General features: G+C 41.4%; 1 protein-coding gene across 10 annotated transcripts in view; it reads right to left on the bottom strand.

Annotated features, from left to right (window-relative positions):
• The window catches only part of LOC140481473 (disks large homolog 2-like), a 956,164-nt gene that overhangs the window by 794,456 nt on the left and 137,620 nt on the right, over window positions 1–24,088 (bottom strand). The window contains exon 1 of one of the 10 annotated variants that reach the window (XM_072577710.1): window positions 4,885–4,985. The exons of the other annotated variants lie outside the window; for them this stretch is intronic. Coding sequence (XP_072433811.1) covers window positions 4,885–4,887 — 3 coding nt within the window. The 5' untranslated portion in view covers window positions 4,888–4,985. Of the gene's footprint in view, window positions 1–4,884; window positions 4,986–24,088 lie in introns of those variants that run through there. 10 annotated transcript variants of the gene reach the window in all.

Below are 24,088 nucleotides of genomic sequence, written 5' to 3' on the forward strand. Positions count from 1 at the left end.
TGAGAAACCAAATATTAGGCAGTCCATCACCCAACTAGACTCTTTCTACCCTATTATGAATTTCTTTCCTCCTGAGATGAGAGACATCGAGAGAAGGGGAGACAGATATTAGGGGAGATGAAAGCAGTGGCACAGTTGTTACTTATGATGCAAGGGAGATGTATCCTAAGCAAATGAGTAGCAATTGCAATAGTATGCATGGTTAGTACTGTTGAGAAGTTGGGGTGGATGAAAGCAATAATGATGGTGGAGTAGAGAAGGACATTGACCATGATCTTCTTCCTACCTTGCTGTGCATTCTTCCAGATAGCTGAGACTGCACTGACCTGGGTGGCAAACACAGACTGGGCGAGCAGGATCTGATGTTGGACCCTCTTGTGTTTGTCCACTTTTAACTTATCCATACATGAGATGAGAATATACCTGCCTGAGGCAGCATTTATTGTTATCTCTAATCTCTCACAGGGCAGTTAATATTCAACCACATTACACGTAGGCCAGATTAAGTAAGGGTAGATTTCCTTTCCTGAAACTATTGAACCAGGTGGACTTTTACAATAAAGTACAGTGCTCACAATTAGAATACCATTTTGAATTTCAGATTTTATCAACTTCAAATTTCACCATCGATCATGGTGGATTTCAAACCCATCTCGCCAGAGCATTAGCATGTGAGATTGCCAATATACCATTGCCTCCTCACAAAAAAGGGGAAAGGAAACAACATGCCTATGCATCAGCTCCTCAACATGTCCCTGTTCACGAAGTGAGGCAGCAAATTTCCTCTTTCTGCCACATCTGGCTTAAATGTCAGGAACCAAGCAGGAGCAGCTCTGGACTACTGTTTTTGTCCAGCTGCTTTTCAGGATTGCACAGACACAAAAAACGTCAGTCATTTGGTGGATATTCACTGACTGCCAAGTTGTTCTGGGAATGTGGGGATAGGATTGGCCAGAGAGATGTTATAGGGTCAGAATAGGTAGCTAATGAAGCAAGTTTGGTAAGATATGGTAGGAAACTAGGCCGTGCATCAAAACACCTCCCAAAAGGTTTCTTAAGGGGTGCAAAGATTTTCCAGAATGATTTCCAGGAATGAAGGATTTAGCTACAAGCTTAATTTGCAGAAACTGTGGCTGTTCTTCTTGGAACCAGAAAGGTTAAATGGACATTTGATAGAAATTGCCTGAGCTATGTGCAAATTGGTACCTATTTATAAAATTAGAGCAAGTAATAGCTGGGGACATTGATCTTGAAAACTATATATTTAGGGAAATAGAGAGGGTCTAAAAGCAAATTGTGGGAGCAAAGGACCAACCGTAGAACTGTGCAGTTATCAGAGTAGAGACAAGATAAGAAAGGAAAATAGGAATGTGGGAAATGAGGGTCAGAGAATAATAGGAAAGAGCAAAGAGAAGACAAAACTTCTGAATATACCAACAATCAAGACTAAATGGTACAACGATAACAAAAAGATTAAATTTAAAGGGTCTGTATCTGAAAGCATGTAGCATTCATAATAGAGCAAACAAATATAAATTGAGGGACAGAGAGAGGCTGAATAGGCTAGGGCTATTTTCCCTGGAGCGAAGGCTGAGGGGTGACATAGGAGTTTATAAATCAGGAGAGGCATGGATACGGTGAAGATTCTATGGTCTCTTCCTCGGGGTGGGATAGACTAGAACCAGAGGGCATAGGTTAAGACGAGTAGGGAAAGATTTAAAAAGGGACCTCAGGGCAACATCGGGTTGTTGCATGTATGGAATGAGCTGCCAGAGGAAGTGGTGGAGACTGGTAAAATTACAATATTTAAAAGACATCTGGATGGGTATATGAATAGGAAAGGGCTTAGAGGAAGATGGGCCAATTGCTGGCAAATGGGACTAGATTAGGTTAGGATATGTGGTCGACATGGACGAGTTGAATTGAAGGGTCTGTTTCCATTCTGTCCAGCTCTGTGACTCTGGCTCTCAATTGCCCTCAAAATGGCCAAGCAAGCCACTTATAGTTGTATCAATTACTGCAAAGTTTCAACAAATAAATAAAACTGGACAGACCACCTGACATCGACCAGAAAAGACAACAGCAGGAACAGTCCTGTTTGACAATGCAAAGTTCTCCTTATTAACATCTGGGGCTAGTAACAAAATTGGGAGAGCTGTCTCTCAAACTAGTCAAGCAATAGCCTGACTCAGAAAATCATACCAGAAATACAATGCCCCAGATACCACCATCACCAACCTGTCCTGTCCCACTGGCAGTACAGATCCAGCAGAGGTATCATTACAATGGTAGAGAGTTGGGAGGGAGTTGCTCTGAGAATCCTCAACATGGACTTTGGACCCCATGATGTCCCATGGCTTCAGGTTAAATATGGGCAAAGAAACCTATCGCTGATTACCACATACTATCCTCTCTCAGCTGATTAATTAGTTCTTCCATGTTGATGGAAGCACTGAGGGGCACAAAATATGCTCTGCATGGGAAATTTCAAAAGTCCATCACCAAGAGTAGCGTGGCAGCACCGATACTGTTCAAGTTGGTTGAGCCCTAAAGGACATAACTGCTAGACTGGGTCTGCAGCAGCTGGATGAGAAGCAACAAGATGGAAAAAAGTTAACTTGATCTAACCCTTACCAAGATGCCAGTTGCAGATGTGTCTTTCCATGATAGTGTCAGTAAGAGTGACCACTGTACAGTTTACGTGGAGACAACGCCCTGCCTTCACATTGAGAATACTCTCCATTGTATTGTGTAGCACTACCAGTGTGCTAAATGGGGCAGACTTCAGACAGATATAGCATCTCTAGACTGGATATCCACAAGGCACTGGCCATCTTAAGCAGAATTGCATTCCAATGCAATCTGCAACCTCATGGCCCAGCATATCTCCCACTCAATCACTACTATCAAGCTAGGAAATCAACCTTGTTTAATGGACAGTTTAGGAGGGCATACCAGGAGCAGCACCAGGCATACTTGAAAATTAAGTGCCAACCTGGTGAAGCTACCACACAGAACCACTTGCATGCCAAGCAACACTGGTCATAATCGACAGTCAGAGCAAAGCAATCCCATAACCAATGGATCAGGACTAAGCTCATCAGATGTGCCACATCCAGTCGTGAATGGTGGAGGACAATTAAATGACTCACTGGAGGTGGCAGCTTTATACATAGCCACATCCTCAGTGATGGAAGAGCCAAAAACATTAGTGCAAAGATAAAGCTACAGTATTTGCAGCAAGCTTCAGTCAGAAATGCCAAGTGGATGATCCAAAGATCCCCAGCATCGCAGATACCAGTCTTCAGCCAATCCAATTCACTCCATGTGATATCAAGAAATGATTGTAGGCAATGGGTCCTGAAAACATTCCAGCAACAGTACTGGAGACTTGCACTTCAGACCTTGCCACTCCCTTAGCCAAGCTCTTCTCATAAGTTACATGACCAGCATGTACGCAACAATGAGGAAAATTGCCCAAATGGGTCCTGCACACAAAATGCAGGCCAAATCTAACCCAGCCAATTACCACCCCATCAGTCTGTTTATGATCATCAGTAAAATGATGGAACCTAGTATTAAAAATTGCACATCCTGATCAGTGAGGCCCAGTTTAGGTTCCACCATGCCAATCAGCTCCTGACCTCATTACAGACCTTGGTTCAAACTTGGACAAAACAGCTGAATGAGGTCTGCGTTCGAACAAGTGAGCACTGAGGAGCCCGAGAAAACTTGAATCAGTGGCAACCAGCAGACATAGTCTCTGTTAGATGGATTCATATCTGGGACATATAAAAATGGTTGTGGTTATTGGAGGTCAGTCATCTCAGCTCCAGCCTTACAGCACCAGAGACCTGGGTTCAATTCCCACCTCAGGCGACTGACTGTGTGGAGTTTGCACATTCTCCCCGTGTCTGCGTGGGTTTCCTCCGGGTGCTCCGGTTTCCTCCCACAGTCCAAAAATGTGCAGGTCAGGTGAATTGGCCATGCTAAATTGCCCATAGTGTTAGGTAAGGGGTAAATGTAGGGGTATGGGTGGGTTGCGCTTCGGCGGGTCGGTGTGGACTTGTTGGGCCGAAGGGCCTGTTTCCACACTGTAAGTAATCTAATCTAAGTAATCTAATCTAAAAAAGATATCTTTGCAGCAGCTCTTCAGAGCAGTGTCTGAGGCCAAACCACCTTCAGTTGCTTCATCGATGATCTTCCCTCCATCATAAAGGTCAGAAGAGAAATGTTCACCGAAGATTGCGCAATGCTCAGCATCATTCGTAACTCCTCAGATACCAAAGCAGTCTATGTTCAAATGCTGGACAAGATATGGACAATATCCAGGCTTGGGCTCAAAAGTGAGAACATTGACACCACACAAATGCCAGGCAATGACCATCTCCAATAAGACACAATCAAACCATCGTCCCTTGACATTCAAAGATGTTACCACCACTAAACCCCCAACTATCAACAACCTTGGGATACCATTGATCAGAAACACAACTGAACTTGCCACATGAACATATTGGCTGCAAGAGTGGGTCAGAGGATAGGAATCCTGCAGTGAGTAACTCACCTCATGACTCCCCAAACCCTGTCCATCACTTACAAATTATAAGTCAGGAGGGTGATGGAATTTGTTCCAATTGCCTGGATGGGTGCAGTTCCAACAACATCCTCAACACTATCAAAGACAAAGTAGCCCGCTTGACTGGCGCCACATCCACAAGCATCCACTCCCTCCACCACCAACACTAAGTAGCAGCAGTGTGTACTGCAGAAATTCACCAAACATCCTGAGACAGCATCTTTCAAACTCATGACCACTTCCATCTGGAAGGGCAGCAGAAACATGGGAACACCACCTGCAAGTTTCCCAATCATGCCACTCACCATCCTGACTTGGAAGGATATCACCGGGTCAATATATTGAATTCCCTCCCTAGAGCCATTGTGGGCCAGCTTGCATCACATGGACTGCTCACCACCACCTTCTCAATTGCAACTGTGGACAGACAATAAATACTGGTCAGCCAATGACATCCATGCCCCACGTGTGAATTTTTAAAAATGTAGATTTGGTTTGGTAGACATGAGGAATAGTTGGATAAATATGTCACTAGTGAGAGTGGTCTACAACCAGGCCACCTAACAGGAGCAGCTTATGTCAGTGACTATCAGTGAAATTATCAAATGCCTGAAAGAACATTTCAGTCATTACAGCATCCCTAAAAATGTGATGACACATAATGCCCCTCAGTTTGAGAGTGCAAATTCAGCTCCTTCATAAAAAAACTAGGAAATTCAACGACATACATCATTTCCTTGCTATCTCAAATGAAAAAAAAGGCAGCAGTAAAGGAATCGAGTAATCCAGCAGCACAGATACATACAGGACAATCTTAGAGTACAGAAGCATATCTACGCTTGGCATGGAGTCCATTACAAAGACAAATGTCATGCTACACCCAAACTAATCCTCCAATACCATAAAAGTAAAGGACATTAGTGATTAAATCAAGGTGAGTTGACAGAAAACAACAAGTTATTTTGACAAGTCTGTCAAAACATTGCATAGTTGAGCTTTAGACAACCAGCCAGAGAACAAGGAAGCATAGAAACATAAAAGGAGGAGCAAGAGGAGGTCATCCAGCCCTTTCAGCCTGCTCCACTATTTATCACAATCATGGCTGATCGTCCAAATCAATAGCCTAATGCTGCTTTCTCCAGAACCTTTGATCCTATTTGCCCCAAATGCTATATCTCGCCGCGTCTTGAATACATTTGACGTTTTGGCATCAACTACTTCCTGTTGTCATGAATTCCACAGGCTCACCACTCTTTAGGTGAAGAAACATCTCCTGATCTCCATCCTAAATGGTCCATCTGAATCTTCAGACTGTGACCCCTGGTTTTGGGTACACGCACCACTGGGAACATCCTCCTTGCATCTACTCTGTCTAGTCCTGTTAAAATTTTAAGTCTCTGTGAGATAGAGTCATAGAGATGTACAGCACGGAAACAGACCCTTCGGTTCAGCTTGTCCATGCTGACCAGATATCCCAACCCAATCTACTCCCACCTGCTAGCACTTGGCCCATATCCCTCCAAACCCTTCCTATTCATATACCCAAATGCCTTTTAAATGTTGCAATTGTACTAGCCGCCACAACTTCCTCTGGCAGCTCACTACATGCATGTACCACCCTTCGAAAAAGTTGCCTCTTAGGTCTCTTTTATATCTTTCCCCTCTCACCCTAAACCTATGCCCTCTAGTTCTGAACTCCCCCACCCCAGGGAAAAGACTTTGCCTATTTACCCTATCTTTGTTCAGCAACACTCCTTAGGACCTTACCATTAAATGTGTAAGTCCTGCTAAGATTTGCTTTCCCAAAATGCAGCACCTCACATTTATCTAAATTAAAGTCCATCTGTCACTTCTCAGTCCATTGGTCCAGCTGATCAAGATCCCGTCGTAATCTGAGCTAACCTTCTGCTCTGTCCACTACACCTCCAATTTTAGTGTCATCAGCAAACTTACTAACTATACCGCTTATGCTGCCATCCAAATCATTTATAGAAATGATGAAAACTAGTGGACCCAGCACAAATCCTTGTGGCAGTCCACTGATCACAGGCCTCCAGTCTGCAAAACAACCCTCCACCACCACCCTCTGTCTTCTACCTTTGAGCCAGTTCTGTATCCAAATGGCGGTTTCTCCCTGTATGCCATAAGATCTAATCTTGCTCACCAGTCTCCCATGGCGAACCTTGTCAAATGCCTTACTGAAGTCCATGTAGATCACATCAACCGCTCTGCCCTCATCTATCCTCTTTGTTACTTCTTCAAAAAACTCAATCAAGTTTGTGAAACATGATTTCCCATGCACAAAGCCATGTTGACCATTCCTAATCAGTCCTTGCCTTTCCAAATACATGTACATCCTGTCCCTCAGGATTCCCTCCAACAACTTGCCCACCACCGACATCAGGCTCACTGGTCTATAGTTCCCTGGCTTGTCCTTAGCACCTTTCTTAAAACAGTGGCACCACGTTAGCCAACCTCCAGTGTTCTGGCACCTCACCTGTGACTATCAATGATACAAATATCTCAATAGGAGGCCCCGCAATCACTCCCCTAGCTTCCCACAGAGTTCTAGGGTACATCTGATCAGGTCCTGCATTTCAAGACATCCAGCACTTCCTCCTCTGTAATAAGGAGATTTTTCAACATGTCACCATCAAGTTGTCCTTACATTCTGTATCGTCCATGTCCTTTTCCACAATAAATACTGATGCAAAATACTCATTTAGTATCTCCCCCATCTCCTGCAGCTCCACACAAAGCCCACCTTGCTGACTGTTGAGGGGCCCTATTCTCTCCCTATTTGGATTTTCCTTATCTCTATTTGCCATGTACCCTTCTTGCCCTCCTGATTTCTCTTGTAAGTATACTCCTACTGCTTTTATCGTCATTTAAGGATTCACTCGATCTATCCTGTCTATACCTGACATATGCTTCCTTCTTTTTCTTAACCAAACCCTTCAATTTCTTTAGTCATCCAGCATTCCCTATACCTACCAGCCTTTTCTTTCACCCTAACAGGAATATACTTTCTCTGGACTCTTGTTGTCTCATTTCTGAAGGCTTCCCATTTTCCGGCCGTCACTTTACCTGCGAACATCTGTGCCCAATTAGCTTTTGAACGTTCTTGCCTAATACCATCAAAATTGGCCTTCCTCTAATTTAGAACTTCAACTTTTAGATCTGGTGTATCTTCTTCCATCACTATTTTAAAACTAATAGAATTATGGTCACTGGCCCCAAAGTGAATCTTCCCTCATTCGTCTTAACTCCAGCGAAAACAATTCTAACCTCGTCAATCTTTCCTCATATGTCAGTCCTGCCATCCCCGGAATGAGTCTGGTAAACCTTTGCTGCACTTCCTCAAGAGCAGAAGCATCCTTCCTCAGAAAAGGAGACCAAAATAATCTATGTGTGGCTTCACCAAGGCCCTGAACAACTGCAACAATATATTTCTGCTCCTGTACTCAAAACCTGAAACCTTCAAAGCTCAGAACAACTCACAAAATCATGGAACAGCATGGAAACAGAACCTTCGGCCCAAATCGCCCATGCCAACCAGATATCAGAGATAAATCTAGTCCCATTCGCCAGTATTTGGTCCATATCCTTCTAAACTCTTCCTATCCATATACCCATCCAGATACCTTTTAAATGCTGTAATTGAACCAGCCTTCACCACTTCCTCTGCCAGCTCATTCCATACACCTACTACCCTCTGTGTGAAAAAGTTGCCCCTTAGGTCCCTTTTAAATCTTTCCCCTCTCACCTTAAACCTATGCCCTTTAGCTTTGGACTGCCCAACCCCAGAGAAAAGACCTTGTCTATTTACCGTATCTACGCCCTTCATGATTTTATAAACCTCTATATGGTCACCCCCTCAGCCTCCCACACGCCAGGGAAAATAGCCCCAGCATATTCAGCCTCTCCCTGTAGCTCAAACCTTGCAGCCCTGCCAACATAAATCTTTTCTGAATCCTTTCAAGTTTTACAACATCCTTCCTATGGCAAGGAGACCAGAATTACACGTAATATTCCAAAAGTATTCCAAGCAATGACCTGTACAGACATAAATAACCTCCTAACTCCTATATTGAATTCAATGATCAATAAAGTCAAGCATACTAAACGCCTTCTCCACTATCCTATCTACCTGCAACTCCACTTTCAAGGAACTATGAACCTGCACTCCAAGATCTAGTTCCACCTGGTAATTTGAGACCTATGTAGAGCATAATCACCTCAATTATTCAAGTTACAAATCACACACAACAGGTTATTCTCCAACATGTTTGTTTGGAAGTACAAGCTTTCAGAGCACTGCCCCTCATCAGGTAGCTTCCAAATAAGCATGTTGAACTATAACTTGCTGTTGTGTGATATTTAACTTTTTCTACCCCCAATTCAACACTGGTGCCTCAACATCATGGCAACCTCAATTATATGCAGTGGAACTGAATGACGAGATATATTGTTGCAACCACAGTCAGATATGTTGTTCCACAACTGCAAGTGGCCAACCAGGAAGATGTGAACTCACCAAACTACATCATCCACACATCAAATGTCAGACCTGCAGGCCCACAACACCCTAACAATGGAAATGGCACATCAGGTACCATAACAAGTGACATTGAAACAACATTCCACAGGGAAGAACTGTGTAGATTAAACATGCATTATGATCCCACCTGATATTACTATTACACAAGCCAGGTCACAGAATGAAATTTGGCTTGATCAGTCATTTTCTTTAAACAGAGTGGTCTTTTACTGAAACACATTCACAAAATGCTGCAGATTTGATTTTATCAATTAAACAAAGTTTTGACAAACAAACAAAGAAAGTTAAATAAATCAAGCCACATACAGGAAAGTTTGAAAACCCAACACCGTCATTTTACAGTCAATTCGAATACAGAAAATTCCCTTCCTAACAGACCTTCTGTTTAATTCAACTGCTTGTTTTCAGTTTCTGTCCTATGAGTGATTAATCTTTTCCCTGGAATATCCACACAACTCAGATCTTAGATTTTACCACACTTACAATAATCCGCAGAGTTCTAACCAAACACTCCATGACTAGAAGTTTCACAAATTACACTGACATAACTTATTTCCTTCTGCTCTGAAAAATCTTCTTTCAAGGAGAATCTATACTTGCTTTTAACATCAGTCAGTTTTCCTTCTGCAAAAAATTGCAAAAAGTACCTAGACCTTCCTAAGTTGAAATAAATAGTTGATTATTCTAAACTTAAAAGCAAGCTAATGTCTTTCTGTGCTTCATCTCTGTTGCCGTAAGCCCCCAAAATAGCAAACTTCAATTAAAACTACAGGAGGCCATAGCAGTCAACTGCTCCCTGATGCGTAATGGTTTAAAATCATGCTTTTGAAATGACTGATCTCACTAACTTTTAAACTCCTTCACAAAACAAAGTAAACAGAAACCACATATTTCACAGAATATGGTGCAGAAGAAGGCATCAACCCTCCAAACAGCATCCTACCCAGACCCAGTCCCCAACCATGTCCCATAACCCTATAATTACCATGGCTAATCCACCTAGCCTACACACTGATGACCAATACAAAGAACTTTTGCCTCATGCCTGCTGTAAGGCTCCACCCTTCAAAATTCAATATCAAGTTCAATAGTTTAAGGCAGAAGCATCTTCCCACACCTTTGTCCGCACTAGCTTTTCTTTCTCATCATTATCTACTCCTGTATCTGCCCAACTGCTTCTCTCTCTCTCGGCTCCATCGCCACCTATTGATTAGTCCCCACCATGCCCCCACCCCCACCCCCCTCAACTAACCCCCTGTCTTCACCACATATAGTGCCATCTTTTCCTACCTACAAATTGTACTGAAGAAGGGTGACTGGAACAGAAACGCTAACTCTGTTTTCCTATCCATAGACCTACGTAGTGCTTCTAGCAAATTGGTTTTGCTTCAGTTTTCTAGCATCCGCAGATGTGTTTTTCATAAAGTTTTACCAGACTGATTCCAGGGATGATGGGACTGGTATATGAGGAGTGGATGAATTGGTTAGGACATTTGCTGGAGTTTAGAATAACAAGTGGTGATCTCGTAGAAAGTTATAAAATTCTAGAAAACAGATGCAGAAAGGACATTCCTAATGATGAGGAAGTCTACAACAATCTAAGGACACAGGGTATTACAATTTAGGACTGCTGATGAAGAGAAATGTCTTCAACCAGAGAGTAGTGAGCTTGTGGTATCACGACTACAGAAAGCAGTGGAGGCCAAAAAGTGATTACATGGAGCTGGATATAGCTCTTGGGGCTAAAGGAATCAAAGGTTATGGGGAAACAGCAAAAACAGATTATTGAGTTGACTGATCAGTCACAAGCAATGAATGATGGAGAAGGCCCAAAGGCTGAATGGCCTACTCCTGCGCCTGTTTTCTATGCTTCAAGGATTCTACGAATTGGAAAATGCTGGAGTCTGTTATAAAGGATTTAAAAATAGATCACTGAAAAAATATCAAGAGGATTACACAAATTCAACAAAGATATTTGAAAGGGAAATAAGTTGGACACATCGACGGGAATGTTTTTTGAGGATCTATCTAGTAGAATATATGAGGGAGAAACAGTGACTGCAGTATTTTTCATAAAGTCTCAGATATACTGGCACGGATGGAGAAATAGTTAGCAGACAAGAAACAGAGAATAGGAATAAATGGGTCATTGATCATGTGTAGGAGGCAGTGGAGTACCACAACGATGAGTGACTGGGCCCCAGCTATTTACAATATACATCAATGATTTGGATAAGGGATTTCTGTTGCTGACCAAAGGTAAGTATTATGTCATATCTCCATTCCTTTTTTCCACACATCATTCCTAGAAATATTCACCATAAGAACAGCATTCCTTGTGGCTGTGCCATCTTCAAGAACCTAAAGTAAACCTGGAAGAAAGCTGGCATCTGTTCTGCGCATGTGACTGTACAAAATAGCTGACAAGGGCAAGCTGCTACTATGGTTCTTCAATAAGGACCTGAAGGTCCTAGTTGATGGGGTGGTGAACAGGAGGGCCATAATCTTCCAAAAGTAGAGACAGAGGAGGTCACACCATTGCACACTCATCTTCCTGGTCAACAACTGTCACTTTGGTCAGTGCCTGCCCAGGATTCAGTGAAGTTCTTATCCATAAAAAGAGAGGATACTTGCTCTGGTTAGAGAAGATGGCAACCAGGCCTACAGGGGTGCAGAGACATCAGTCTCCCTGCAACTAAGTACCACCAGCACTGAAACGCTGCCATTCACCAAGTGGCCAGTGGTACATATCAGAGATCACCTCTAATCACTGGCTGCAATGCATTCTGCCTCTTGTGGTTTATAGCTGCAGCTGGCAAGCTGAGCACATTGTTTGAGGTCATGGAGATAGCTGCCCCTCAATCAAAGAAATCATTCAGGATATGGAGCAACCATCAGTAAGGTTGCCCAAACTATCCTGACTAGCAGTAACACCAAAAACACTGGTGGGCTCAATAGGCAAAGGGATTGTGCAATGGGAGGCTGCTGAGGACTCTCACACACAGTTATGCAGATGGGTGAGGGAGAATTGGTTCAGGTGAAAGGCACTTAGAAGAGTGTCAGAAACTGTCAGGAAAAGACCCTGTGGTCCCATCAATGAGAAACTTCATGGACATCTTTACAAAAGAACAAGATTGACAGGTGAGAGTTCAGGATGCTATGGTTCTCCTCACTGATAAGCTGCAGGGAGCTGCCCTGGAGAGAAGGAGGTCAGCACCTTTAGAAGATGCTGCATAGTCACATTTATTTAGACTCCAACGCTCCAGATATTGGCCCCCCAGACCAAAACCAGGCAAGAGGTGCTCAGGGAGCATTGGTCATTATCCAGGTACTCTGTCTTCACATGGAGACAGGGTGGTACTGGGAGGCACCAGCTGCAGATGCAGCCACACAGTTTCCTTGGCAGTTTACATTCAGGAGGCTTTAGAGGCTAGACACTCCATACTTTAGACATTCTGGTCAGGAAGTATAACTGTGTCTGGTATGAATATCCTTAGCATGCCTGGCCCATCCAGACACAAGCACCCCTGGGTCAAGCCTCTAAATCTTCAGAACCAGTATGCTCCATGATGAAGAAGGCTACCTCCACCTCATTTGTATAAGAAGGGAACTGAGCATTGCACAGTAGGAGGGAGAGGAGAAGCATGATTTTGTTCGGCCACTTAGGGCCCTTGGCCGACCATGGGGTCCCCGCATCTCCATTTTATCCAAAGATGCGCAGGTTAGGCTGAATGGGAAATTTAGAGACAAGAGCATGGTGCTGGAAAAGCACAGCTGGTCAGGCAGCATCCAAGGAGCAAAAGCCCTTCAGAAATGAGGTTGAGTGCCTCAGGGGTGGAGAGATAAATGGGTGGGGGGTGGGGCTGGGGGAAAGGTCGCTGAGAGTGCAATAGGTGGATGGAGGTGGCGGGAAAGGTGATAGGTCGGAGGGGAGTGTGGAGCGGATAGGTGGGAAGGAAGGTGGACAGATGGAACAGGTCATGAGGATGGTGCTGAACTGGAAGGTTGGAACTGTGGTAAGGAGAGGGGAGGGGAAATGAGGAAACTGGTGAAGTCCACATTGATGCCATGAGGTTGGAGGGTCCCGAGGCAGAAGATGAGACGTTCTTCCTCCAAGCTTCAGGTGGTAAGGGAGTGGCGATGGAGGAAGCCCAGGCCCTGCATGTCCTCAGCAGAGTGGGAGGGGGAGTTAAAGTGTTTAGCCACGGGGCGGTGGGGTTGATTGGTGCAGGTGTCCTGGAGATGTTCTCTGAAGCGCTCTGCGAATAGGCGTCCTGTCTCCCCAATATAGAGGGGAGCAATGGATATAGCCAATGACGTGTGGAAATGCAGGTGAAACTTTGATGGATGCGGAAGACTCCTTTGGGGCCTTGGACGGAGGTGAGGGGGGAGGTGTGGGTGAAGGTTTTGCAATTCCTGCGGTGGCAGGGGAAGGTGCCAAGAGGGGAGAGTGGATTGTTGGGGGGCGTGGTCCTGTAGAGGTAGTTGCAGAGGGAATGGTCTTTACAGAAAACAGATAGGGTGGGGAGAGAAATATATCTCTGATGGTGGGGTCCGTTTGTAGGTGGCAGAAATAGCGAAGGATGATGCGATGTCTACGGAGGTTGGTGGGGTGGAAGGTGAGGACGGGGGGTGTTCTGTCCTTGTTTCGGTTAGAGAGGTAGGGTTCAAGGGTGGAGGTGCGGGATGTGGAGGAGATGCGCTGGAGGGCCTTTCCTGGACCTCTCCATCTCCATCAATGGTGACCAACTCAACACTGACATTTTTTTTTTACAAACGCACCGACTCCCCCACAGCTACCTGGACTACACCTCCTCCCACCCTGCAAAAATGCTATCCCTTATTCCCAATTCCTCCACCTCCGTCGCATCTGTTCCCAGGAGGACCAGTTCCACCACAGAACACACCAGATTGTTTCCCTCTTTAAAGACCACATTTCTCCTCCCACGTGATTGATGATGCCCTCCAGCGTATCTCATCCACATCCCATACCTCTGCCCTTGAACCTCACTCTTCCAACCGCAACAAGAGCAAAATCCCCCGGTCCTCAGCTTCCACCCCACCAACCTACAGATACATTGCATCAACCTCCGCCATTTCCAATGGATAAGCCATTGGATAGGATAGCATAGATAGGATGAACTATTATTTGAATAATCATGGGTTATCCTTGGTTAGGATAGCCAGCTTGTTTTTTTTCTAAAGAAACGGTTATAGAATCCTTACAGTGCAGAAGAGGCCATTCGAGTCTGCACCGAACCTCCAAACAGTATCCCATCCATATCCACCCCTCCCACCCTATCCCCATATTTACCATGGCACAACTTTGGACATTGGGAGGAAACTCGAGCACCCAGCAGAAAACCACACAAACATTGGGAAAACATACAAACTCTACACAAAGCTGGAATTGAACCTGGGTACTTAGCACCACTATGCCGCCCTATCTGAACTCTCTTGTTGAGATATTGAAAGATAATTGAGACACCGGGGAATGCATACCACAGGTCACTCAGGTGACAGAACAGGTTGAAAAGAGTGGTAAAGAAGGCATATTAGAAGCTTTCCTTCAGAATGCAAGGCAAGACAACTTAAGAGCAAGGATTCAACACTGCAAGAACACAAGACACTGGTTAGGTCATAAGCTGAAGTTTTGTGCACAGTGCTGGTCATGAAATTAAAAGAAGAACATAATTGCTTTAAAGAGTTCACAGGAGATTAACAAAAATGTTGCTAGGGATTGAAAATTGCAGGTATGAGAAAGATTAGATTAGATTCCTGCTGACCTTTGATAATCTTTCATCTCCAATGTCTTATATTAGCATATCAAAAAAATCAGTATTAATCAGTTATGAATGAGCAAATTATTTAAGTCTTCAGAAAGTTAGAAAAGAATTCTTGACATGAAAATCGTTATCTTTGCATCAGACCTCTCATTAAAAGACATAAAATTCATCCTAAGATTAACAGAAAACTAGGAGTGGGTGGAAAATGGGAGACAGGATCTTAAAACATGCCCTATCACAAGAAAAAAAATGTACCAGCGAAACAAATCCAACTAAGAACTGACAAGTTCTTAAAGTCTGATGGTCTGAATCCTAAGGTCTTAAAGAGGCTACAGAAATAATGGATGCACTGGTATTAATATTTCAAAATTCCCTAGATTCTGAAAAGGTCCCAGCAGATTGAAAATTGTAATGTAACAATACAAATCCAAGAGGAGGAGACAGAAAGCAAAAAATAATATTTGGGACAATGCTAGAATCAATCAACAAATATGGAGTAGCAGGACACTTGGAAAATTAAAATACAGGTAGGCGGAATCAACAAGACTTTCTAAAAGTAAAATTGTGTTTGTATTCATCAAGACAACTCCTAAGAAAAATCAAAATGACTAGTAAATAACAGTTACTCTGTGTGAGAAGAAGGTGGTGACCAGTTGGCAAATGGTGAATGGAGAATGCACCAGTTAATGATGACTGGAAGTTAACTGCCAGGCTTTGTTTACATTTTAAACAAAGCAGATTACTAACTAATTAGCTTTCTAATTTACCAAAAGCTGAGCTTTTTTGAAAGACAACGAGTTGAGGTTTAAAGATTACAGGCAGCAAAGTGGAGCTGAGACCAGGGTGTGATCAACTAATGAAAACTCCAAATGAAGTGGCTACTAATTAATAATGCCAACACCTAATTCCATACTATAACTTGAGTCACTTGGGTCTATCCACCATCAGAAGTCACTAACACATGCAAAGCATCTGCTGCAGCAATAATAGCTTCATTCCAACCTGGCCATTCAACATGGCAGTCATCACAGCCAAGGCCATGGCTAGTCAGACATAAATATACATACAACTAACAAAGCACAGAGGAATAATTCTTTCATTTCTGTTTGTTATATATGCTGAAGTCAAATGTAGAGAATTCACTTCCACCCTGACTATGATCAGGTAACTTACAGCAAAGTAGGAAAACCAGCTTTCTTGGCTGTAAGCTAGAATAGTACCAGATCTGTTGTTAAATTTACCCATGGAGTTATCAGTGGGAAAACTGTTAATACATTTTCTTCCCTTATTATAGGGCCATATGGACTACATACTAATTACTGACAGAGTACAAGCAAACAAACTAGGCTGACAGCATTCTCTCTACAGCCCAGCAAGGTGCACTGCTGATAGACATATGGTCCACTTTATCTTTCATTTAACTCAATAGACAACGGATAATTTAAAGCATGAAAAGTTGCAAATTCATATAAATTTTGTACACCCATGCAAAAACATCAATGAATTACATTGCCTGACCACTCAATCTTTGTGTATGTGTGAATGAAAGACACAATGAATTTTCATGTTTAACCAATCTCATCATGTTACCAAAGTTAACAGCCAATTTGCACACCAGCTATCCCACAAATGACAACAAATGACAACAAACTGGATTTTAAGCAACATTGGTTGAGGGTTATCTTTCACTGTGTGTCTCACACCTGCACACACACACACACAACATGGGTGCTGGGGAAAATATAAGCACTACCGCAATTAGGTGGTAGTGTGGGGGTAAAGCAAAACAAAAATTTTTTAAAAGTGTCAAAAAGAGAGAGGAAAGGTGACTGATTTTTGAAAATAAATAAAAACTAAAAAACATTGGGTTGAGGGAAAAATGTTAGTTAGGGCTCTTCTTCAGATACTGATTTAGGTTATCGTATGATTAACTAAACAAACAGATGGAGCACATTTGAATAGCTCATTCAACAGATTGCAATGCCAAAATGTAGCAACAGTTCAATTAAACAACTGGTATGTACACCTAAAGAAAACTGTAAACAAAGATTTCTTTCATGACTTTTGAGGCCTCAAGACTTCTCAAAGTACTTCACAGGTGATAAAGTATCTTTGAAGAGCAGTCACTCTTGTAAATTAAGAAATATGACAGCTAATTTGTGCACAAGTAGCTTCCAAAAGCATCTTTGTACAGGGGTTTGGTTAGAGAGAGGAACTGTAAGTGAGAGATGGATTTATCGAATAAAGACAAGTGAATATGTGAGTAACATGAGTGAGATAGTCTGAATGAGTGAATAAGCGTGTAGATAGTTGAAAAAAGTCAGTCTGAATCAGTGATAAAGAATGAAAGTGAATGAGAGTGTATGTATCAATGAATGAATGGAGGAGGATGAACGAGCAATCTTAGCTCCACACATTTACCTTGTTGGTTGCAGCTTCCAGTGATTTCTTTAAAGGTCACATATTAGACTACATGTAAATATACATTTCCTGAACACAGCTGGCTGACCCTGACCCTGGCTGAATTCAGGGAGACCAGTATTGGAGAGGAAGCTTTCGATGAGCTACGTCTCCTCATTTGAATATATACTGAGTCTAATATATGATCAGTTGGTTTAGCTCAGTTGGCTGCATTATCAGTTTGCAGAGCAGTGTGATGCCAACAGCGTGGGTTCAATTTCCATCACCGGTTTGAGGTTACCATGAAGAACTCTCTTTCCCAACCTCTTCCCTGCCTGAGGTTTGGTGGCCCTCAGGTTAAAACACCACCAGTCACTTCTCTCTCTAATGAGAGAGCAGCCCCTATAGTCTGGTAAGACTACAGTGAAACAACAACAATATATAATCGAGGCATGAAGTCTTTACAGTGACTTCTTATTCCCTAGACCAATATGGCAATCTCTACACCCACTCAATTTCCTTTCCACTAAATTAGAAGGTTAGTAGGCTGTTTTGGATTCAAACATTGTAAAATTTTTAAGTTTACATCCACAAGAAAACAACTAATTTAGTTTGTAAATATCCAAAAAAGCCTTTCTGTTCCATCTTCACTCAATCGTTATTTTTAAAACAAAGACAAACACGAAAATGCATAATTCCTTACTAAAGGTTTCCTATCTATTCAGCTGAGCATTTAAATGGTGATTACATAAGGAGCAGAGATGAAACACGTATATAAAAGGTGACAATTAGCTTGAAGGAATCATATGGACATGTAGTGCAATGATATTTTTCCCACCATTATTTACCTTAATTGTAACATTAAAAAAAACTCAACCTTCAAAAGAATCAGCTTTCAGGACAGTTTGAAATTAATGATCTGGTTGTGAATTAACAAGATACGAATTAGCATTGTCTTTATAACAGAGGACACAATTGGAATGCCAGATTATGCAGGCAGCCAATAGCTATTCAAACTGGACACCTTTGGAGACATTTCAACTTTTCTTCTGATGTGGAGATGCAGGTGTTGGACTGGGGTGGGCAAGGTCAGCAGTCACACAACACTAGGTTATAGTCCAGCAAGTTTATTTGAAATCATAAGCTTTTGGAGCACTGCTCCTTAGTCAGGTGAAGAGTTCACCTGACCAAGGAACAGCGCTATGAAAGCTTGTGATTTCAAATAAACCTGTTGGACCATAACCTGGTATCATATAACTTCTGAACTTTTCTTCTGTCAGAGATATCAATAACCACATGTCCTGTTGAAATTTAATCAATAACAGTCCTAGAAATTAATTTTAAAAACATAATTTACTCTTTGGTTTCTCCTGCATTGTTGTACCAGAACTATTAACCCAAATTTTAACACTTCAGCTACCTAACTGTAGAATCCAACTCCAAACACTTGACTCTTGCTTCAAGTTTCAAAATAAGACCACAGTTAAACATTTAGATCTGTGATTTCAACATCATTTAAAAGCTTTATTGCCATACTGCTTGGGACCTTTACTGATTTGGGCTCATCTATCAATGCTCTGCCAGAAAAAGAATGAAACAGTCATCAATTAAGGCAACTTAAATATATATCACAATGATTAAAAAATGTTAGAAATATATCTTTTTTTCTTGACAGCTAATCTGAAAACAATTTGCACTGGAGAAACAGTTAATGGCTAGAGTGTCTACCTCTTATTTTGTTGAAGTTTATGCAGAGCCTGACTTCAATCTGTTTGAGATAAATTACTCTGGATGAGAAGGGGATTCATACTCCCAGAGACTCTCATCTAACCAAAGCTTAGCTAACAGGGACTGGCAAGAACTGGAAATCAATGACATTCAAACAACTAGTTTGTTGACAACAATGAAATGCTAAATCGGCACCAAGTTGCAATTATAATCTATTTCAAATTACTTCATTTGCAATCTCCAGCTGTTAGATGCTCTCTCCAGTTGTTACGATCCCAGCTGATGAAAATATAGTATAGTCAGGTCCCAAAGTTAAACCTGGCTTGATAGATCATACGTTTTTTTCAGTTTGGTTACTACTTTTCATTACTAAGTCAGTTTACATCTTCATACTAGGCTGTCATTTGTTTTTAAACAAAAGAACATGAGTCTGTTATACAAACAAATCAAATCAACTACATACATATAATCCAGTTTGGTAATATAATTAGCAAACAAAAAGATTCAACTTCGTTCTGCACAATATCCTTCACAAATACTCAATTCCAGTGAAGTATCACTCATAGCTTAAAATCAGGTTCTTACTTAAATGATCCTTTCCAGTTTTGGTAGCCTAGAGAATTCTTTCCTAATCATGGATTAATGGTGCTTGATTTTCAATGTACAGTTTGTATCAGGGTCATAACAGAAGTGTGGAGACTTAGTGAGGCACCTTTGAACATGGATAATATGGAATTGGTCATGGAGTAGATTAATTGATAAAGAATAAAGGATAGCAGAATTTTCATATTGCAAAATACAATGGAATTGGAAGCATCTAAAACTGTGACTATGGAGGAAATATGCCTGACTGATTTGCAAGACAAAAGCTAAAACTATTGTATTAGCAAAAAAATTAAACGTTGAATTTCCTGAAAAGGCTAGCAAAGCAGGAATAATTAAAATATTAGCTCATCAATTTAGCACTAGTGAAAATACAAAACGGACCAGCTACACCAAGTGATAAATCACTTGAGTCAATGGTAATGCTTTTGCATCTAAAGCAACTTGAAATGAAAAGGGAAATAAAACTTAAAAGATAAAGTGGAAGAAGAGATAAAGAGCATTTAAGAGGTTAAACTAGAGTTTGAAGAGACCGAAAAAAAGAGAATTGAGAAAACAATATGAATTTTAAATGCTCCAAGTTTAAAAAAAAGCCTCAGATGCATAGGAAGAGTTTGATGAGAATATTGTAGCCATAATCAACATTTGAAGAAATATTTAAATGCATATAGACTCTACCAAAATTTGAGGAAAAGGATGTGCATTCAGTCTATATGGCATTTGAAAAGTTGCAAGACAAATAAAATGGCCAAGAAAAACTTGGCCACTGCATATGCAAAGCAAATAAATAAGTTGAGCACATGTGACTTATGCAATACTGTCTATGGATTATGAAGCTATAAACTCGGCTGTTCTTGATGCATAGGAGTTGGTTTCTGTAACATGCAAGGGATTCTTAATTTAAGGAAACAGGCTAGACAAACCTACATTGAATTTGAAAGGGTAAATCAGCATTCAGAGTAAATATCATTTATGAAGCTCTCAGAAGAATGTTTTCTCAGAAGAATGAATGAACTTACTATATTACCTATAATAAAGTCTTAACAAGACAGACTAGGGTTGCAGGTGAGATCAGGCATCAGGTGAGCTAATTCCAGGAACATCTAATCCGTATCCTCCATATACCTAAGGAGGATAGAAGGTGGTGAGGCCTAAAAAGGAAGGCAAGTAGTATGGGTAAAGAAGGAACAGTTAGAAATACCTTAACATCTCCTCCTCAGACCAGCAAGGAAGATGTTAAAGGTAGGAGAGAGAATCAGAAGTCTCAGTGCTTTTGTTGTAACAAAATGAGACATCTTTGTTAAAAATGCTGAATGTTGCATGGAAAGCCCATCAGACTTGATGGCGTTCGTAAGAGTAAGTCCAAAAAAAGAAAGAGTTTAAATTGTAATACTAAAGATAACTATAAGGCTAAAGGTAAGCACTCCTGAGTGTGCAGAAGAGATGTATAAAGCAAAAAAAGATATCATGCTATAAAGTTATTGGATTTTTGTCAAAAGTTAACACATTTTACTTCAAATGATGCAGCTAACCCCATAACTGTATTATGGGACTCAGAATCTATTCAAACTCTTGCCGGAGAAGGACCTAATTTTTTTCGCCAGAGTATGCAAATTTTAATAAGAGGGACAAATGAAGGACAATGGGAAGATCTGGAAAGGTTATTTAGAAAATTCAAGGAAGTCTGTACAGATATGCCAATGTTAGTCAGGCACAATGTGGCTTTAGGGGAACCCATACCATAAAACAAGATTCTTATTGGTTAAGTCCTGAAAAACAAACTCCAGTGGAAATGGGGTTTCAATACATGCTGAAAAGTAATTTGAAACTCACTAAAGCAACTAGAGTTCACCTGTGGAGTTAGTTCCTAAATTGGATTGGTTGGCCAAATTCTGCATAGCCTCCAGAAAAGTAAATGCTGTAAGAAAAAAGTTCATACCTAATTTCTTGATGGGAAAATTGTATTGACAGGGTTGACAAGGTCACCTAAGTTTTGGCGAAGCTGGAGTTGATAATTTTGCAAGACCAAATGACATTGGGTTTAAAACAAAAATGCCTAATGAATTTTATGTTGTGATTGACCACAGAACAAAGAGAATTGCGGCTGCTCTCAGATTTTCAAAAGCCTCCAAGCAAGACAGATTGCTTTCCCTCTCTCTATCCATCAGCCATTAGCCCCACACCTCCTCTTCGACCACCCTACTGAACAAAGTGGGAGTGAGCTACCTTCTTGTTGCAATCCATTTTGTGCAGTTACAACCACAATATTACTGGGAAGTGTGTTCCAGGATGTTCACCCAATGATACTGAAGGTCACAGCAATATATTTCCAAGTCAAATGGTTACTGGCTGGGAGGAAAATTTGCAGATGATTGTGTTCTCAGTATCTGCTGCCTTTGTCCTTCTGGATGGTCATAGGTTTGGAAAGTGGTGTTCAAGGAGCCTTGGTGATTTACTACAATGCACCTTATTTATACAACTGCCAATGTGCATTAGTGGGAGAGAAAGTTAAATATTTGTAGATGTGACTTCACTCAAGCAGGTTGCTGTTTCTTGGATGGTGTTAAATTTCTTGCGTGTTGTTCTTGGAACTGGTCTCATCCAGGCAAATGGGTATTATTCCACTACATTCCTGACTTACACCTTATCAATGATGTACAAGTATAGGAAGTTAGAAGTTAAGTTAGTCACTGCAGAATTCTTAGACTCTGGTCTGCTCTTGTATCTACAATATTTATATCACTTGTCCAGTTCAGGTTCTGGTGAATGCTAACCACCAAGGTGTGGATAGTAAAGGATTCATCAGTGGTAATGTCATTGACTGTCAAGGAGCAATGCTGAGGTTCTGACTTATTGAAAATGGTCCTGCAGTAATGACTGACCTCCATTAACTACAACCATCATCTTTGTGCCAGATATGACTCCACCAAAGCAGAGAGTATCCCCACAACTCCCAATGACTCCCATCCTGATAGTTAAACTTGATGTCAAGAGCAGTTACTCTCACCTTACTTCCAGAATTTAGGTCTCTTCTCCATGCATTAAACGAGGATTTAATCAGATCAGGAGCTGAATGACCCAGCATTGCATGAATGAGGTTTTTCTGAAACAAGCTCTGCTTAATATTATTGTTAATGACTCCTTCTGTTGGGGGAATGATTAAATTAATCACACAACACCCTGATGCACCTCGCTGTCAAAGGGCTTTACTGTTTCACACCATTGGGAAGAAAACCTCAAGAAGTCCAGGAGCTTCTTCACTGAACAAAATGAAAAATATATTCTTTTATGTATTTGCTTTTAGCTGTTACAAATCAATCATACTGATTACATACACATCCAATAAGATTAATCATGTCACTATGTGACCAGTTGGTGGACAGTTCCAGGTCTTCCCATGATCTCATGATGTTTACAAGGCAACTTTATTACTTATTCTTGGGCCTTCATAATACATCTTATTCAAATTGCATTCCAGGCTTCAGTTTCTGCACCAGTTATTCAGTATCCCCTGCCAACAGTAAGGGAACTCCAATCTGCCTTTGGCTGAATACAATTAAATCCTTTATGGCCTGTGTACTTAAAACTCCATTTAACAAACAAAGGTGTGTGTGAAAGGTATGCAATGAACTCTGTTGAAATGGAAACAAATGCAGCTGCTTGCATGTACAGTTTGATGAGGAGCATCCTTGAGAAATGCTGAGAACCTCCATGCCAGGCTGGTCCAAAGTCTGTTTTTGATGATCAGATAGAAGGAAAGGTCTGACTCACATCACTTAAGACCTCCAGGTAATTGTTGCCACTGCTGATTGATACGTATACCTATATATGTATATATATATATATCAATCAGCGGTGGCGACAATTACCTGAACCTCTTAAATGATGTGGGTAGCCCTTTCCTTCTATCTGTTAATGAGTAACAGACTTTGAAGGTTCTCAGCCTTTCTCAAGGATGCTCCTTATCAAACGTTCTATGCAAGCAGTTACACTTGTTTCCATTTCAACAGAGTTCATTGCATACCTTTCACACAATCCTTTGTGTGTTATTTCAATCTTGTTAACTTGCAAATACTCCCTCTATAAAGGCTATAATTATTCTAGCTTATATATTAACTTCAGACAGCAGAATATAGAAACTGCTGTTTCAGCTAAAATAAAATTCCCAACCATTTTATGTCAACTGAGAGCCACTTTCAGCCATTTTACACTGCTTCAGCCACAGGCAACCCTAACACCTTCCATCACTCAAGCTGAATGAGCGTAGACTAGTATGGCGGTAGTTGACGAGATGAGATTTATCTTCTTTTTGTGTATATCATCATCATCATAGGTGTAAATGGAATGAACTGCGGATGCTATAAATCAAAGACAAAAATAGAAATTGCTGGAAAAGCTAAGCAGGTTTGGCAGCATCTGTGGAGAGAAATC

The sequence above is a fragment of the Chiloscyllium punctatum genome, chromosome 9 (assembly GCF_047496795.1).
Source record: "Chiloscyllium punctatum isolate Juve2018m chromosome 9, sChiPun1.3, whole genome shotgun sequence".
In the NCBI taxonomy this organism is placed as follows: Eukaryota; Metazoa; Chordata; class Chondrichthyes; order Orectolobiformes; family Hemiscylliidae; genus Chiloscyllium; species Chiloscyllium punctatum.